General features: G+C 20.3%; 5 protein-coding genes across 5 annotated transcripts; 3 read left to right on the top strand and 2 right to left on the bottom strand.

Moving 5' to 3' along the window:
• Positions 1 to 2,851: 2,851 nt before the first annotated feature.
• PBANKA_1365200 (thioredoxin-related protein, putative) lies at positions 2,852 to 3,739 on the top strand (the record flags this gene model as incomplete). Its single annotated transcript, XM_034567298.1, has 2 exons — positions 2,852 to 2,987; positions 3,255 to 3,739. The coding sequence occupies 2 exons, from the start codon at positions 2,852 to 2,854 to the stop codon at positions 3,737 to 3,739; spliced, it is 621 nt and encodes a 206-aa protein (XP_034423808.1).
• A 1,681-nt stretch (positions 3,740 to 5,420) lies between these two features.
• On the bottom strand, positions 5,421 to 9,830 carry PBANKA_1365100 (conserved Plasmodium protein, unknown function; the record flags this gene model as incomplete). The annotated part of the gene is made up of 1 exon (XM_034567296.1): positions 5,421 to 9,830. The coding sequence occupies one exon, from the start codon at positions 9,828 to 9,830 to the stop codon at positions 5,421 to 5,423; it is 4,410 nt and encodes a 1,469-aa protein (XP_034423807.1).
• Positions 9,831 to 11,219: 1,389 nt separating this feature from the next.
• Positions 11,220 to 12,893, top strand: PBANKA_1365000 (conserved Plasmodium protein, unknown function; the record flags this gene model as incomplete). The annotated part of the gene is made up of 1 exon (XM_034567295.1): positions 11,220 to 12,893. The coding sequence occupies one exon, from the start codon at positions 11,220 to 11,222 to the stop codon at positions 12,891 to 12,893; it is 1,674 nt and encodes a 557-aa protein (XP_034423806.1).
• A 439-nt stretch (positions 12,894 to 13,332) lies between these two features.
• PBANKA_1364900 (U3 small nucleolar RNA-associated protein 15, putative) lies at positions 13,333 to 15,636 on the bottom strand (the record flags this gene model as incomplete). Its single annotated transcript, XM_034567294.1, has 8 exons — positions 13,333 to 13,410; positions 13,530 to 13,597; positions 13,703 to 13,866; positions 13,984 to 14,075; positions 14,207 to 14,294; positions 14,414 to 14,499; positions 14,717 to 15,367; positions 15,469 to 15,636. 8 exons carry the CDS (start codon positions 15,634 to 15,636, stop codon positions 13,333 to 13,335), a joined length of 1,395 nt encoding a protein of 464 aa, XP_034423805.1.
• A 1,158-nt stretch (positions 15,637 to 16,794) lies between these two features.
• PBANKA_1364800 (ABC transporter B family member 6, putative) lies at positions 16,795 to 19,815 on the top strand (the record flags this gene model as incomplete). Its single annotated transcript, XM_034567293.1, has 1 exon — positions 16,795 to 19,815. The coding sequence occupies one exon, from the start codon at positions 16,795 to 16,797 to the stop codon at positions 19,813 to 19,815; it is 3,021 nt and encodes a 1,006-aa protein (XP_034423804.1).
• Positions 19,816 to 20,088: the final 273 nt, after the last annotated feature.

The raw sequence follows: 20,088 nt of genomic DNA, 5'->3' as shown, positions 1-20,088 counted from the left end.
ATCCATAATTATTACACATATAATTTCATATACAAATATCATTTACAAAGTATTTTAAGTAATAGGTATAAAATTTTGAATTTTTTTTTAGTTTTACTATTATTTTTTTAAAATTATATATAATTCATAAAGTATATAACAAGCAAATAAATAGACATATTTATGTGTACGAACTAACACATGGAATATATGCACATTTTTACACAAACAATATATATTCTATATCCATTTACTCACAAAATGTGTTATATAGATATTGTCTATTCATATAAAAAATATTCAAATATATAATAACAAAAGCAAAAATTAAAATTAAAAACATTTTACATAATGATAATTATTTAAGTTTCTATTTGAAGTCAGAAACGAATTTACTAAAAGAATATATTCATATTAACACATTAAAAAGAATAATAGTAAAAAATATTTTACACTTATAGTATCTTTAATGATTACAAATATAAAACAATAGTTAAAAGACAATACAATAAGTTAAATAATAGAAAATTATTAATATATTCATTATCACTCATGTATAGTTGAATTAGTTTAACTGCTTGTCTATGATTCTTTTCTTATTAATATCTTTGAGTAATTTTTAAGTGGTTAATATAAAATTATATTTTTCATATTATTAAATGAAATTTTATAATATTTGTTCGTATTTTTTTCATTTTATCATATAATATTAAAAAGTACATTCAAAGATTTATAATTATATTTATTGTATACATAATATATACTCTCACATTATGTAAATATAACCTTGCATTCAAACAGACTAATTTCTCCAAATTTTGATGAAAAAGAAATAAAAACCATATTGTATCAGATTTATACGCATTTTAAAAAATATGTTTAATTTTTCCCACGTCTCATATTATTGTATAATGTGTAAAATTCATTAACATTATATAAGCTATTACATATCCATTTCATATCAAATAAAAGAATCGTTTATTGGATTAAATATTTCAAAAATAAATCGCATGAAATATGAGTAAGCATATAAGAAACAAACCAATAACAGACACACAAACATTTACACATATATATTTGTTTTTCTATGAAAATATTAAAATAACAAAATTTTTAATTTGACTAAAAAATATTTAATTTTTCATTTTTATATATTATACCATGTCTTTTAAATAATTTTATAAAAATTGATAAAATATTGTTCTAAAAGTGTTTAAAAAAATATATTATAACAACTAGGGTAAATTAATATGTCGTTATTTATTAAGCGCATTTTTTTCTTATTTTCATTTTGAATACGCAATAATCCCAATGTATATATACACATATGTTATTTATTGCTATGTATATAGTTTTGTCATTTTCATTTAAAAATAACAAATGAAATTATACAAGTTTTATAACATTAAAACTAAGGATTATGCAATTTTAATGACAAAATACAATTTAATATACTTATAACTTCAATTACAAATTTACTAATTTTTCAATTCCTCGTATGTTTTCTTAAACATAATTCTTATATTACTACTTATTCTACTGTTAAAACATTTTTTTTAATTCAGATCTTTTAATTATATTGATTCGTTTAGTCTTTTTTTATTGTATGCAAATGTTTGTTTGTTTGTTCTGCAACATATATATTTTTAATCACCATACTAAATATATACAACTTACATATAATATATATATTTTGTTCTTAATATTCAGCTTTCCAAGAACATTATAAATATATACCAAGGAATAAATGATGATGCACTCAAGTTTTATGCTTTGTTAATACGATAGTATGCACACTCATATTAATATTAATTTTTTTTTCCATTCTTTGCAATATTTTTATAATAGTTAAGTATAAGACTTTTTGTATTTTCTTAGTTATTCATGTAATATTTATATAGTTGCTTAAATTAAGCTTTTTATTTATCATGTCTTATCATTTCGAATGCATAGTTAATAATTAACCATTGTATACTCATATATATTTTTTATGTTTATCCTTTTTTTACACATTTTTTTAAAAGGGTTAATATGTTGGTTCCAATTTAATTTGTTTTTTTTCATTTGTCATAATAATAAAAAAGCATTTAGTTTAATTAAGAATATAAAATTTGTGAATAAGTAAATTTTCATTATATTTTATTATGGTGTATTTATAAGTGAAATAAAATATGAGTAGGTAATTTTAATATTAAATAATTTATAAGCGATTTCTTTCTTTTTGACATTAAAAAATAAAAAAAATACAAATAGTTGAGTTGAAATTGTATTATTTATTTATTATTTTATTTTAATTATTATGGTGCTTGATTATATATATATATATAATAGTTGTGTGCACGATGTAAATAAAATAATACTACAAATGAATCTTCATAAAAAAAAGAAAGAACATATATAAAATAAATACGGCGCACAACCATCTTTATTAATATATCAATATATTACATAAATACGTACATTTCGTAATTGTTAAAAAAATATAGGCAAAAAATAATGCACATAAATAAATAAAAAATATACATGTATAAAATATAATTTATTAATGTATTATTATTAATCCTAAATATTTTTATGAATGATAATAGGTACCTTTGGATATATACACATATATATGTACTCAAAAAAATTAATATGTTTTTTATAAATTGCAATTTATACGAAATCGTATTTATTCAACGTTCTAGATTATTTATTTAATATTTTATTATGTATTTATTTTTTTAAAATAAATAATATATTAACTACATACATTTATTACATTTTTAGAGGCATTTGACCTAATAATTATTATTTTTATAGCAATTTTATTACCATTAAGTACTTGGCGTTTTTTTAAAAAGCATTTGTTTTTTATTAAAATTTAAAAAAAATGGTAGGTTTTGCAAAAGGTTTCATATTTTTTCTTTTCCTTACACTTTTTAATTATTGTTATGCTCAAGATGTAATTGAATTAAATGACACAAATTTCGAAAGTTTAACACAAATATCAACCGGGAATACCACAGGTTAATATTATTTTTTTATTATGTTCATATTATTTTATTTTATTTTGAAAACGATAAAGATTTTTACATTTATTTTATTATTATTATTATTATTATCAAGACGTGGTTCATAATTATTATTCTTTGATATTTTTATATTGTTCTATGGTTGTTCATTAATGTGTGTGAAATAAAAAATATTGCAAACACTAATGAGTATATATTATTATTATTTTTTGAAATATGATATATAATTTTTATTATCAATTTTTTGTTTTCTTTTCACAGGATCATGGTTTATAAAATTTTATGCACCATGGTGTTCACATTGTAAAGCTATGAGTAGGGCTTGGACCGAATTAGCTTCAGAAATGAAAGGAGCTGTAAATATAGCAAAGGTTGATGTAACCACAAATTCTAAAACAAGAAAACGATTTAAAATCGAAGGATTTCCAACATTAATTTACTTTAAAAATGGAAAAATGTATGATTATAAAAGTAATGATAGATCTCTAGAGGCATTAAAAAATTTTATTTTAGAATCCTACAAAAATGTTAAACCGTTAGAGGCACCTGCCCCTCTTAGCTATGCTGATATTTTGAAAGAATTAGTACATGAAACATTTTTAAATATTGATAGAATATATAAATATGCATTCCCTGCATTAGCACTTATTTGTGTTCTATCATTTTTAATTGGATTTATTTTTTGTTTAGCTTTATGCAAAATATGTTGTAAAAAAGGACGCCCAAAATCTAAAAAAAAAGATTAAAAAATCAAAAGAAATATTTTATTTTGCGCATCATTAGTAGCTTATGTGTTTAATTAAAGATACAAATTCAGAAAAATAAAACACGGTATTCCCCTTAAAAACATAAATGCGCACAAAATATAACATATTGTATCATTGCATATGTTTAACTATAGATACGATATATTAAAAGGCCTACTAACTATGTAATAAGCTATATAAACAAAGAAGTCAATAATATAATACGGGAAGATGTTTAAATAAAAAAATTAGATACATAAAAGGACTTTTATGTTTCCATTACATATATTTTATATTTCATATTATGTAATAAATGTATATGTAATGACTATTTATTTAAAGTATTTACATCGTCAGTTTTATATAATTCTTAAAGTGAATAATATATATCAATGAATATATTTTGTTTAAAGTATATTTTTTTCATTTTTTTTCATTTTTTTCATTATATATTTTTAGTATACTAACAAAACATAAAATTTATGAAATCATGAAATTAAGAATCTCTTATAACATTTTTAATGTAAAAAAGGAAAAAGAAATATTATTTTAACGCTTCATTTTGTATGTCTGTATTTATCCAAGTATTAATTTATACTATAAAATAATGATTTACACTCTTATATGCTTTTCATTAAGAACAAATTATCTTTTATGATTCTTTCCTTTTTTAAAATTGTTTAATATCAAAATCAAATTTGTAAGCATATGAAATTGGGTAAATGAACTGGAATACACCCAAAGCTCCAATAAAATGATGAATAAAAATTAGTAATAATTTCCAATATCATTAATATATATATTAAACAAAAGGTAGAAATGTTATAGTATAAAAAATTGCTCAAGTTGTTATTACTATGAACCAATGAATTTAATATCGATATTTTTCAGCTTATTATTATTTTATTTTTCATTATAACTAAATAATGGACTTTATTTGATACATTTGTTCTTTTTCACATTTTTCATTTTTTGTAACTTAACAAAAAAATATGCATATTTAACACAGTTGTATTTATAAAAATACATATTCCTCTAAATATATCTTAACAAATCCGTAATTTATTCATATATCTACACATTACATAATTTTTATAGTCCCCAAACAGAAAACATGAATATGTTAAGAATATAAATATATTCCAAAATATCACGTACCTTATTTTGTTTCCTTTAATTTGTAAAATAATAAAAAGAAAATATCTTTTAGAGGTAATATGTTTGTGTTAATAAGATATAGCTTATCAAAAATAAGCATTTTCTAGCATATTCTTCAAAAAATGTTAATATCCATACATATATATATATATATATATATATGTATGTATTTTCATAAACAAAAAATGAAATGCATGAAATAAATTAACTTTCTACGATTTACAAATGAAGTATTTGTGAAAAAAAAAAATAAAGAGATTTAAATAAAAATACAATGAAATGATCAATTCATACATAAAATAAATGCACAAAATTAATGAAAATATTGGCATATATACACTGTTAAAATGCATGGGCAACATAGCCAAACATGCTATTCAAGTAAATTGGAGAAATACCCTACTTAACAAAAACACTGAGTATGTGTTACTAAATTTAAAATAATCGCATATGCATTGCGCATTTTTATAACCATATCCATCACTACTTTTACCGAAATGGCCCCATATACAAATTTATTATTTTAACTATAATTTCTAAATCGACTTCTATAAGGACTTTCGTGATGAATATGATTACTATCTGAACCATATCCAGCATTATACACATTTGCATTAAATTCTTGATTACCTCTATAATATGTATCATTAGGCGCTCTATAAAAATCTGTATTTCCATAGCTATAATTATTATTAGCATTGTTGTTATTTTCATTTATATTTATATTATTTCTAAAATTATATAAATCATTCTTTAATACATAAGAGTCATAATTATTGTTAATATTTGATGTTTTATATTTATTTGTATTATTCATATAATAATACTCATTCATATTATTATCGCCATTTGGAATCTTTGGACCATCTTGGTTATCATGTAATCGATTAAATTTTATATCATTTGGGGATGAATATAAATTGGAATTTTTCATCTCATTAAAAATATTATCATTTTTTAAATTATACATATGTGAATTTTTATATTGTAAATTTTTGGGATCCATATTATTATAATTAGATCTATGATTACCATAATTGTCATTTATTAAGTCTTCATCCTTTTTACTAAAAATATTTATTTTTTTTAAATAAGACCATTTTTTATCGGATTCATTTAATTTTTTATTTTCATTTAAATAATTCGAATAATTACCATCTTTATTATTTTGATTCATATAATATTCATTATATATATCATTTTCAGTAAATCTACCACGCCTTTTATATAAAATTGGGTTGGTTTCATTAATACCCATATTATTACCAACTCCAGATGTAAAAAAATTTCTCTCAGGATTTTTTATTGGGGTTTTGCTCATAAAATCTTCATGTGAAATCCTATTTGTGAAATTTTTCATTTTATTAGAAAAATTCTCTCTATATTCATTTGGCTTATTACCACTTCTATTATATGATATATAATTATTCCCATTATCTGACATATAATCATTATCATAATATTTATTTTTTCCACTTAAGGATCGTAAAATATCATTGTTGGGCATATATGGATAACCCATTCTACCACCAACATTTCTATTTTCATCATTAATGTTATATAAAAATATATTTTTGGGGTTTTCTAAAACTTTTAATATTTTTTCATCTTCATTGTTAAAGTAATCATTCATTTTAGATACTTTATTTAAAGAACTATAAGAAGAATAAACAAATGAATTTTTTATAGTAGCCCATTTTATAAATAACAAATATTCATTCTCGTTATACTTGGTATTTATTACATAAACATGTAATGGGAAAAATATTTTTTTATGATTTTTAATAATATATAGTAAATTATATTTAATATATTTCTTTAACTTTTTTGTATTTACATATATATATTCATTATATATTTTCCATTCATCTTTGAGTATAGGTTCCTTTTTCATATAAGTCGAATATAACATATGTAGTGGATTACGGTTCGTTTGATATGGATTATTTTTTAATGCTTCAATAGAGTTATAATCTAAATGCACATTTTTCCTTATCTTATATATATATACATAATCTGTTTCAGTATCGAGAGCTATCAAATGTTTATTATCCAATTTTTCTATAGTAAAAAATCGAACATTTAAAAAATTTTTATGACTATAATCGTCACCAGAACTATAATATCTTGGCAACAGCACATTAACAATATTCTCATTTTTTAAATTATATAAGTGTCTTTTAACATCTTGAATATAATTAACAAAAATATTCTTGATAGAAAATTTATCATTTTCTTTGTTATAATCAATCATATCTTTTCTTTCGTCTCCACTATCATTCATATATAACTTAGTGTTGGCATCTTTAATAGTCGAAATATAATTATTAAAATCTTTTATATTGATATTTAACATATTTTCAAAATTTGCATCTTCTTCTTCTAAATTAGCTCCATTCTCTATCAACATTTCTAATATTTTTATTTGCTTCATATTTCCTTCGACATCTGTCACATTATCTTTTAACAAACCCCTTACCAACATATCGCTGCTTTTGTTATTTTCACAATTATTACCCATATATGAGTTTAAATCAATAATAATAAAATTGCAATCGTATTTATAAAAATAATCACTATATCTTTTGTGCATTCTTATTTTTTTCTTCTTAAAAAAATGAGTTACATTCTTTTTTTGCCGTCTTTTTTCAATTTCTCCAGTATATAAATATATACTATGACTATATAAATGGTATTCACAAATTGAATTGTAGTAAATATTTTGATCTATAAAAAAACACTTCACTAATGAAAAACTGTTTAATCCATCGCTTTTTGAATTCTTTTCATATAAATATATATATCCATTATCATTAAAAATGCAATAACTATTATTATTTATCCACAAGAAATTTACAAACCGAGAGTTATAACAAACATTTGGAATTTCATATATGGAAAAATAAAAAAAATTACAAATATATAACGTTTTACTAGTTAATATTAAACAAAAAAAAACATTAGGAGCAAAACCAATCTTTATTACAGATCCATTTAAATATATTCTTTTACACAATTCATAAGAAAACTTCTTATTCTTGTTTGAATAATAATCAATTAATAAATCACAATGACTAATATTATTATAAACTATTTTCCCATATATATATTCAATTTTTCCAGTATTATATCCCAATACAAAATTATTAATTAAATTACAATTGTTAGAATTATTATCAAAACTTACACATGTAACATATTCACAATTATTCTTTTGATCTCTCATTAAATGAGATGGTGCACTATATACATATTCTTTTAAATCAGATAATTTATATAATTCTCTCTTATAAATATTATTATCAATATGTTCTGTCAAAGATATATTACTTTCATCATTACTGTTCATATTATTAATATGATTACCTCCATATGTATTATTATTTTCTCCCATAAGTTTATCCGAAAATTCATTGTCATCATATATAAACTGTTTTGGATTTTCATCATTGATAGCAATATCTGGATATTTTTTCTTTATATTTTTCAAAATATTTGATATTAATATATCAGTATATTTTATGTGTTCTCTTTTTTCATATCCCAAAATTAAATTGCTCACATGTATTTTTTCATTTTTAATTTCTATATTTCCAATAATATTATTAAAATTATTTTCTAATTGTTTAAAATTAATAAATATCATTTGTGCTTTGCCAGCAAATAAAATATCTTGAATTAATTCACCCTTTTCATTAATACAATTTTCGTATTTTTTTAAAAATTCAGAATATTCATTATTATCGTTACCCCAAGCTCCTTCATCATTTCCCATACCATCGCCGTTCTCATTATTATTATTATTATCATTTCCTATACTACGATTTAATTTATTAATAAACATATTTTTTATTTTCTTTAAATATTCAAATATTCCTGTTTTTCCAAAATATTTTTTTTTTTCACCATTTAATACATACTCCAAATCCTGTTCCCTATTTCTAGTTTCTTTTAATTTATAATCATAATCAAAACTATGAATAAATGGTAAAATTGATGATAATATTACAATACCATTATCATTAGTATTATAATTACAATCCACACTATTATATATAAAATGTGGTGTAATATATTTTCTTCTTAAAAGAAAATCGTGATTTATTATTCTTGAATCTTCATGCTTTTTTAAATATTTCATATATTCTTTTACATTTTGATCAAAATAATTTGTTAGTGAATAATTTTTTATATTATTATAATCCAAAAAATTAAAATGAAATATTTTACTTAAAAATAAAAAAATTCCTTTTACACAATTTTTAAAAGATAAAAGTACATGCAAAATATGTATTAAAATATTATCTGATTCTATGATATTTTCAATTATAGTACTTTTATTCCCATCTAATGAATATTTAAGATTCATTGATTCAATTCCATGCTCGTCTTCTTTTTCCTCACGTCCATCTTTTTCGTCTCTATTTATTTTTAATTTATAATATGCATTATCATTTAAATATATATACTCTTCATTATTTTTTATAATATTTCTTGATAAATTATTTGGTCTCTCTTCTATTTGATAATAATTATTTTCTAAATCAGTTTGATTTGTTATATATTCATAAACATTCTTTTTATTTGCATGTATATAATATACTATTTCATTTATCTTTACCAATTCATTGATATTACTCTTTTTTGAACTACTTTCTCTTTTTTTCAATTCATTCTCTTTTTTTAGTCGTTTTAAATACGAAAATTTGTCATCTTTCTCAAAACCGTTTAAGGTATTGTTGTATTTATCATATTTACTTTTTAAATAAAAATCCTTTTCATATTTTTCTTTTTCCAATAATACGTCATCTTTACCTTTTATGATATCTCCACCTTTTAAATTATCTTTATTTATTCCATAATCATTGTTGTTATGTCCTTCGATCTTGTGGATTCTCTGCATAAAATCGTATTCTCCACTAAAGTCATTCATTATTCGCTTATTTACAATTCTCTTTTTTTTTTTGTTTTATCCTTCTTTTTTAAGGAATGATGAAAAAAAGATAGTGTGGAGAAATGCACACCTTTTTTAAAAAATCTTTAACTATACACATATAAGTGTATATTTTTCTTTTACTCGAAAAGTTTTCCAAGTGTCTTTTTTACTAAATAAAATTTACGATACTTTGAAATAAAGGAAATTATTTTTTTTTTTTTTTTCTCCACTCAGTTTCTTTTTCTTCTCATTTCAATTTACATTATGTTTAAAAGCACACATTTATATCATATAATTATTAAAAAAAAAAAAAACAAATTGTATAACTAAAAATTTGTATTTAAAAATAAACGAAAATGGAAGAAATAAGCGTTGAAAAAAATAGTATATTAAATTATTTATTTTTTTTACATTATGACATAATAAAATACATGAATATGGATATATTAACAAAAAAAATGATAATCTTTCATAAAATATTGTTTTTCTTAAATTATCATTTTTCTCCAGTATATTTATAAATTTATATAAATATGCATGTAATTGTGTGTTGATATATTAACTATTGATGTCTTTATGTATATGCATTTATGGACGTATTAAATATGTGTTAAGATGAGTTAGGTTATATATCCAAGCAATTCGTATTTAAATCGTTATGTAAGCTTTTTGACCCATATCCATTCTTGAAAAAGGACGAAACTTACATAGAATAAAACAAATATTACATTACTTAAAAAAATATATAATAAAAAATACAGAATGTCAGTGTAATAAATAACAAGTTATATATATATAAACATATAATGTAATATATATAGCATTATATACTACGAGAGAACAATTATTATACCCTTCTAAAAAGTTAAAAAAAAATAAAACAATAAAAATAAAAATACATTAAAATATTACATTAATATATATAATACCATTGAATAAATTTAATGTAAAAAAAATATTAATATAAATACGCATATAAGTTACCTATACATTCATTAGTATTGTAACACATAAAGTTAAAATAATATTTCATCATTTTGTATAATATTAAAAAAAAGAAAAAAAAAGAAGCGTGATTTTTATTATATATATTTTTTTTATATGCATATTATAAAGGTATATAGTAAAATAAATTATATTTCATATTTTTTTTATCACGTATACTTGTAAATATACGTACTAATATATGCAGATATGCTACAATTTTATTGAGGTGTTTATTTATTGTATTATCATCATTTTTTGTATAGTTAATTATGATTAATTTTAATTGGTTATTCTTTCACTTTGATTTTATCAAGTATCACCAAATGGTTAAACATTCTCACAATTATTACTAAACAATGTCATATTAATTTATATCACACATAATTTTTAATATATTCAATGTATCTTTGCTTCATCAATTTTAGTTGTAAAAAAATACCTAGGAAAAAATTATATAAATATTGTGATGAACAAACATATATAAACAAATTGACACATTTATACATATACCATTACTTAGGATCAAATATAGTAAACACAAAAAAAAACATATGCAGTGAAAACATAAACAAATATGTAGGAAAAATATCAAACCATTTAAAAACTAACAAAAATAATTCAAACTTAGTTTATTCCTTACAAAACATTTGGGATATATTTATATTTAACTACTTTGAATTTAGTTATAATTATAAATTAGTTTTTCTCCATAATATATTTTATACGATAAATAAAAACGAAAATCACCCAACATCTTTAAACGACAAAAGATATCAAAAAAAAAAAAAAGAAATTTTAAATAATATATCTAAAATATTATTAACCTATGATCTATTATACATATTCCAAATACGAAATTTATATGTAAAAAGGTTTATCCAAATAAATAAAGATAATAAAAGTAGTTACCATCATTTACTAAAAAAAGAAAGCAATCAAAATTATTCACTTGTTTTATTTCATAAAAAAACATTTATCGAGCATTTAGTAGAATCGGCAAAAAATGTCAAGGATTTATCTATTCTTATTTCAATTATAAGAAATATATTTTCTATATATCATAAATTTGATTCCACTGGACTGTTAGACAATATATTAAAAAGGTTTTATTTATTTTTTAAAAATATATCCATAATAGAAAACACAGATCAAAACAAATACTTATATAATAATACACACACAACTATACACATAAGCAAACAGAAAAAAATAGAACATACTAAAAATATAAAATTACGAGATATTATTTATTCATTTTATCAACTTATTAATCTTAAAAATAAAAAGAAATACCAATTCGTTTTTTTAAAAGTTCTTTCAATAGCTAATCAAAACTACAAGTGTATTTATGATAATTCTGTAAAAAATAGTTTAAGTCAAACTAATAAATTATTAATAACCCAAGAAATAAACAAGCAAACTGACATTACCAATTTATTTCTGTCAAATAAAGATATTGAACAGTTATTTTTTTTAATGACCAATAACTGTTATGTTAAATACTATTTTGCTCCTCTCTTAGTTTCACAATTTCATTTGAAGCTTTTTTTCTCAAAAAATTTACAATCTGTTTTATATACGCATAAATTATTTACAAAAAACTATAAGAATATAAGCATAACGTTTCCTATTTATTTTTTTCAGCTTAATACTTTATCCTATACCAAATTTTTAAATCAAATAAGTTTAAAAAATAATTTCCACACTTTTTATCAAGCTATATGTATTAAATACTTATTAAAAAAAAAAAATTATGAAAACCCTAATTCTTTAAATGAGACATGTGGAATTGTTAATTATCCTTATATAAACTACATTATATTCTATAAAAATATCATAAATAAAATAATTGAACAATCTTTTAATGATTATATATCCAAATTAGAACAAAAAGAAAAATTGAATTACAAAAATATCAAAGTAATTATGAATAATTCATATTTTAAATATTCAGAAAACTTTATTTATAATTTTTCACAAAATAAGTTTTTTTACTTAATTTATCTCAAACAAATAATTAAAAAAAATATGTACAATAAGAAGAAATATATATATAATTTGTTTTATAATTAAAAATATAGTTCGAAGCTATCCAAAAAATACACATTTGTGGAGAACTTAAGCTCCAATTTAATTAACATTAATATATGAAAATGAAAAAATAAAACAAATGCATTTTTGCTTCATACATGATTATATAAATGCATTATTCAAAAAATTTATAAATACTAAAAATAATTTTTCTATTTTAATTCGTTTTTTTCATTAAAATAATATTTTTTTAAACAAACAACTATTATAAACATTTTTAATAGCTAATATTAATTTTATAAAATATATATTCAAATATAGTATATTTAAAAAAAGCATATAAAAAATTATATAGTTCAATTCGTAAATATAATCTTACGAATAAAACCGAGGATATATATACATTATGTAAACAAAATAACGCAATCTAACAAAAAATTAAATATGATTATATATTAGACGTATACATTCATATTTACATTTACTTTTTTTTTAAATCGTCAACAATTTCTTTTAAGTTCTTATAATAATCTGATATTCTTATCATTTTATTAAAAGCCTGTAAATTGAAAAAAACAAAATAAATTAAACAGGATTAAGCCACATGAAATAAATAGCATAAGTTTATATCATAATAATATCATATATGCATTAAATTTGTTTCGTTTTTTATTTTACAAATTTTAAGTCCTGAAGCATATTCAAGATCTGTTCATTTTTTGAAGTTTCAATCCATTTATTCGCGCCTATAAAATAAAATCAAAAAAGTGTGCATGTAAAAACATATAGCAATAATATATATGTACAAAGCCGTTACACCCATCATTGTAAACTTAATTTTCATGGCTTACTTAAAAAGGAAAACAAAAATTCAAACATTAATATATCTATAACAAATTTGTTTTTAAAAAACTTTAAAATTTTTAATATTCTCTCTTCACAATATGTAGAGCATGCTGCAACCAACATGTTTTGTTTGGATAAATAATCTATTAATGATAATATGCTGCAACTTCTGTAAATTTAAAGAAAAAAACAATATAATAGTGAGTTATAGAAATTATATAATTAAAAAAATGAAAAAATACTATATATTTTTCAAATATATTTCTTATATATATTTATATATTACTCATGATCAATTGCTTCAATTAATGCATCGTTGTATCTGAACTTTTTAAGATAGTTATTTATATTTTTATTTGTGTATCGATGTTTTTCTTCCTGCGAAAAAAATTAAAATGTTTTAAAAAAGATAAAAATTTCAATTCACATAATTATCATAAAATACTTATAAATAAGAAAAATTCAATGCCGAAAAAAATGCTAAATATTACATATTTATTTGTTATTACCTCCAAATTTATAATAGAATGCTTTCTTTTATTATTGATAGTTTTTTTTTCACTTTCACAATATGCATATATAGCCCATGACCCCATACTATTTAAATAAAAAAATATATTTATTTAAGTAATGAAAAAATGATACTACCAATATAAAATATAATAATTAAATATTTCTTATGTATACCAATATATATCCATTTTTTTTTAACTTACTTGTTTCCTAGACATATAGTATTTTCATACATTGATACATATTTTGATATATAGGAAGTTGAAAATATGCTTACAACTTTTATTTTCTGTTAAAAAAATATGAAAAATAATTTATTTTAGATTAATGTCTCCTTTCCCCACATGTAATAGCGAATACATAAAATACATCTCAATGCTATACAATTTATTTACTAAGAAGTTATTTATATATTTTTTATTATATTTATTTTATTAACAATGACATATAGATAAAATAAAAGGCAGTGGAAATATATATACACCCATGAATATTAATATGCATACCTCTGGATGTTTTAATTGGGGATCTATAAAATATATAATGGTATCAATACTAGCTGCTACAATATATTTATTAAAACTATTTAAAAAATATATAGTTTTTGTAGTTATTGTAATATCTTTTATAAATTCAATATTTTCGAGAGAATATATTTTGATAACATTTTTTACGGCAACAAATATATATTTATCTTTATATATATATATATATTCTATAGGTGATTTTATTTCTAGTTTATTTGTACTCTCATTTTTATTTAAGTTATAAAAATAAATATATCCGTCATAACTCGAGCTAATTAAATAATTATCTTCATTTTTTATATACATACACATACTAGTTATACTATCAATATGATAGTCCAGCGTATTTTCGCATTTGCCTTCTAATATGTTCCAAATTTTAATAGTAAAATCACGAGAACATGAATATAATTTTTGAAAATTAGAACTAAAACACATATCAGTAATTGATGATTTATGGCCCTTTAAATTTTTTATTTTATCAAAAAAAAATATTCCTATTAATTCTATATTGCCATTTTCCATACCAATTCCTAACATTTTATCATCTCGAAATTTTAAGAAGCTAATATTCTCTTTGCAATTGTATTTTTTATGCAGCCATTCTCCTTTTATGTTATGTAATGAAACCTGAACAAATATATAACCGTATAAAAATATACATAATAAATAAATATATATGTATATATGCAATTTGTCCATATATACTTGTTTCGATAGTTTTTACTTACCGTATTATTGCAGCCAATAACTATATATTCCTTCCAAATACTTACTGATTTAATACCCGGATTTGCATTTTCCTTTTTTACAATTTTAAAGTTAAATAAATAATCTTTAAAGTCATGTAAGGCAACATTTTTTTTTCTTATTAACTCTAAAGGTTGAAATAATGACATCTTTTATAATTCCTTTTTGGATATTTATTTGCGTATTGATATATATATTTGTATATGCTTCAAAATAATTGATATTAAGCAATCTTGAGAAATATATAATTTATTTTGCGTGAATTATTCACTTTTTCTTAAATACCATGTTATCTATAACATGTATACAGAATAATATATATTTAGAAAAATATAATAGCGCATAATTCATATAGCATTATATAAAGGAATAAAACCACATTTTATCCTTCATATTTTTCTTTTTATAATTTTATGTTCAAAAAAAAAATATATATATTTATCCATTCATTTATCTACATTAAAAAAAATGTAAAATTATATATACATATAACTTATATTCACTATATATTTTTTTTCAAACACGACTCTGCAATTTATAGTAAAAATTCCAGGGGATTACCACGCCAATATTAATATATGCGTATATATATTCCCATGAAATATATTTAAATACATAAATAACCAAATAACAAAATAACCAAAAATAACAACAATAAATGTATATCTATATTTATGTATCCATGTTATAAATATATATTATTTTGTTATTTCATTTTTTCAGTTAAATATGCATATATTGCATATGTAGAAGCTTGCATAATATTTTTTGAATGGTGCTTCCTTTATATTATGTAACTTATCCTCGTAAATTAAGATATATATAATATTTTTTTTTTATTTATTTTTATGGCTGCATAAAAACTGGCCTACATGTATAAATGCTTATTTCCTTCTAATTATTTTTATTACATATATTTTTTTTTTAATTTGTTTAAATGTACTGCTTCATATATTTTTTCGCTAGTCATTTTTTTGACACTTTTTCACACATATAAAAAGAAAAATAATCAATGAAAATATCAGGGGAAATGCAACCGGAAAAATATACAATTTTATAACTCATTAAATGTCTTATTTTCCCCATATATATTGTATGTTATATATATATATATATTTTTTTTTTTTTTTTCGGGGATTGCTTTATTCAAAGTATTTTAATATTTTGAATATAGTTTAAAAAATAAAAAAACAAAATTGAGTTAAAAAAGTATTTGTTACTTTTTTCTACAATGTTTTTATACCTTCACATTTCTTATAATACATATATACAATTATAAGAGTAAAGAAAAATATATTTTTTTAAATATGCATAATTATAACTGTTTAAAAAAAAGTTCAAAAATATCACACCTTTTTTTTTGTCAATATGCATTACCAACTTTAAACAAAAACTTTCTCATATCTTGTAAAGATATCAAAAGAAATAATCAAATATCAGAGCATATTTATTTGGTTACATTAATTAGTAACACTAACCAGAAAAATCAAACATCGCATATTTTTAACCCAATTAAGAATAAATTCGTTTTTTTCTCTTCATATATATCTCAAAAACAAGCAAAAACAAAATTAATAAATAATATATATAACAACTTAAATACAATTATTAACAAGAACAAAATTTTAATAAATAATTTATCAGAAAATAAAAATAAAACAAATAACAAATTATATTACAACTTTAACTACCTTTCCAAATATGCACCAAAAAATGATATCTATAAAAATTTTCCCAGTATACAATCGACATATCCACTTAATTGCACAGACGATTCATCAATATTAAATGATGTTTACACATTTATGATTAAAAATGTTACACAAAATAAATTGAATAACAAAACAAAGAACTTATATCACTGCAAACATAACATATTTTATCAAAAAAATATTCTTTGCACCAAAAAATTAAATGATACAATATTCTACACCTTAATCATTCGAAATAATTTTGGAACTAAAATAAAAAATCTAGATAAAAACGGTGAAGAAAATATTATTCTACATAACAAAAAATGCAATAAACATTCTCGAAAAGAAAACAATGAAGATAGTAATGACGAAAATAAGCAATATCATGAAATAAAGTATAAAGAAGAAAAGGGGAAAAATATTCAATTGTATAATTACACAAATAATAATAATAATGAAAAAGACAACGATCCGTCAAGAAAATATGAAAACATCGATGCAAAGGAGTTAGATACCCTTTTGCATAATTTAGAAAAAATTTATGAAAATAAAAATAGCAAAATAAATATAAACATAAAAGTATTAGTATATCTGTTTAAAAATTTTATATTTAAAAATAAAGAATTAAAAGCAAAGATATTTCTTTCTTTTGCTTTTTTAATATGCTCAAAAATATCAATAATATACACTCCTATCCTTTTATCCTCATTTATTGAAAATGTAAATTTACAAACAAACTTACCTAACAATTATTTTAATGCACCCTTTTCAAATGATCCATGTGTTATTATATTGTCAGCATATATTTTGTCACGAGTTTTATCATCAACATTAAACGAATTAAGGAATAGCGTCTTTACTACTATAAGCCAACGGATATCAACATTTATTAGTAAATTATTTTTTTATAAAATTCATAACTTAAATTTAAACTTTATATTATCTAAAAAAAATGGAGAATTGTCTATGATATTTAATAGAGGATGCAAAAGTATTACAAACTTGTTAAATGTAATAGTATTTCAAATTATTCCAATTATTTTAGAATTTATTCTTTATTTATATATATTATCATATAAAATACATTATAGTGTTTCTGCTGTTACATGCATTAATATGCTATTATATATATTATTCACAACTTTAGTAACAAAAAGAAGAACTATTATTAGAAAAAATATGAATAAGTCAGAACAAAATACTTTTAACATATTTCTAGATTCTATACAAAATGTTGAACAAGTAAAATATTATACCAATGAATTACACGAATTAAATAAATTTATAAAAGAACAAAAAATATATGAAAAGGAAGCAATAAATGTTCAAAAATCTTTATCTTTTCTAAATTTAGGACAACAAATGATTCTTAATTTTAATCTATTTTTATGTTTATATTTAACTTATTTAAATATAGCAAATGATGTTTTCCCATTTAGTTATCTAATATTAGTAAATACATTATTGTTTCAGTTAGCTATGCCATTAAATATGTTCGGAACTATTTATCGAGAAACAAAATTAAGTTTAGTAGATATCGAGTGTATGATTAAAATACTCATAAGAAAAATGAAATCCATTAATCATGGTCATAAATATAATATTCAAAAAGGAAATATTATTTTCAATAATGTTACATTTAAATACCCACAAATGAATGAACATTCTGATTTCACAAAAAATATAAATCATGTCGATACAAATACTAAATCAATCCATAACATCAAACAAAATCCCGGAATGATAAAATCCATTTGGAATTACACTGTTGCCCTTTTTTCTAAATTTAAAACAAAATCGGAGAAAACAAAACCAAATAATGATCTATATACAATTGAAAATGCTAATAAAATTAATCCAGAAATTAAAAACAATCTAAACAACGAGCTCAAAAAAAATATAGCCAACAATGTTAATACCCATTTTGATACTAACAATTCAGAAACAACAAATAATTATATTTTTCAAAATTTTTCATGTCATATTAATGATGGGGAAAAAGTGGCAATTGTAGGAAAAAGCGGATTAGGAAAAAGCACATTAACAAAATTACTATTAAAATTTTATGAAATCGAATCAGGAAATATATATATAGATAATAAAAATATACAAAATATCAATTTGTATACACTAAGAAAAAATATATCTATAGTACCTCAAGATACTATATTATTTAATAATACTATTTCTTATAATATCAAATATGGAAATTTTCAATGTACTGATAAAGAAATGATTGAAGCATCAATAAAATCTGAATTACATGATAAAATATTAACTATGGAAAATAAATATGATACTATTGTTGGTGAAAGAGGTACTAAATTATCAATTGGTGAAAAACAAAGAATATGTATAGCCAGATCTTTTTTAAAAAATTCAAAAATTCTTATTCTCGATGAACATGCTAGTAATCTAGATAATGAAAATAAAAAATTAATAGAAAAAGCTTTACATAAATTATGCTATGGAAAAACTACTTTTTTCATTACTCACTTAATGGATAATTTACAAAATATGGATAAAATTATTTATTTTTCTGGACAAAATATTTATGTAGGCAAACATTCTGAACTTATGAATCAAAATGAAGCATATAAAGAATTCTACAACTCAAAAAATAATGTAATTTAATGTCAAGAAAAAATTATAATTTTAAATAATTATGCAAACATATTTCATAAATTATCCATATTTTATTTATTTTTTTGTTAATAAATATAATTTGCCATTTTTATAAAATTATATATGTTTTTCATTATACTGATTTGTTAGTTATATAGTTCCTATGTGTATATACGCACACATATTTACTACCTAAATTTGTTTATAAAAAATTATATTTTTTTCTTATATTTTATTGTTTATTGTATTTTTTATGTTTTGGTTAAAATTGAAAAAAATAAA

This window comes from Plasmodium berghei (assembly GCF_900002375.2).
Source record: "Plasmodium berghei ANKA genome assembly, chromosome: 13".
Lineage (NCBI taxonomy): Eukaryota > Apicomplexa > Aconoidasida > Haemosporida > Plasmodiidae > Plasmodium > Plasmodium berghei.
Note: the sequence above shows the minus strand (reverse complement) of the source record. Positions and strands in the feature narration are given on the sequence as shown.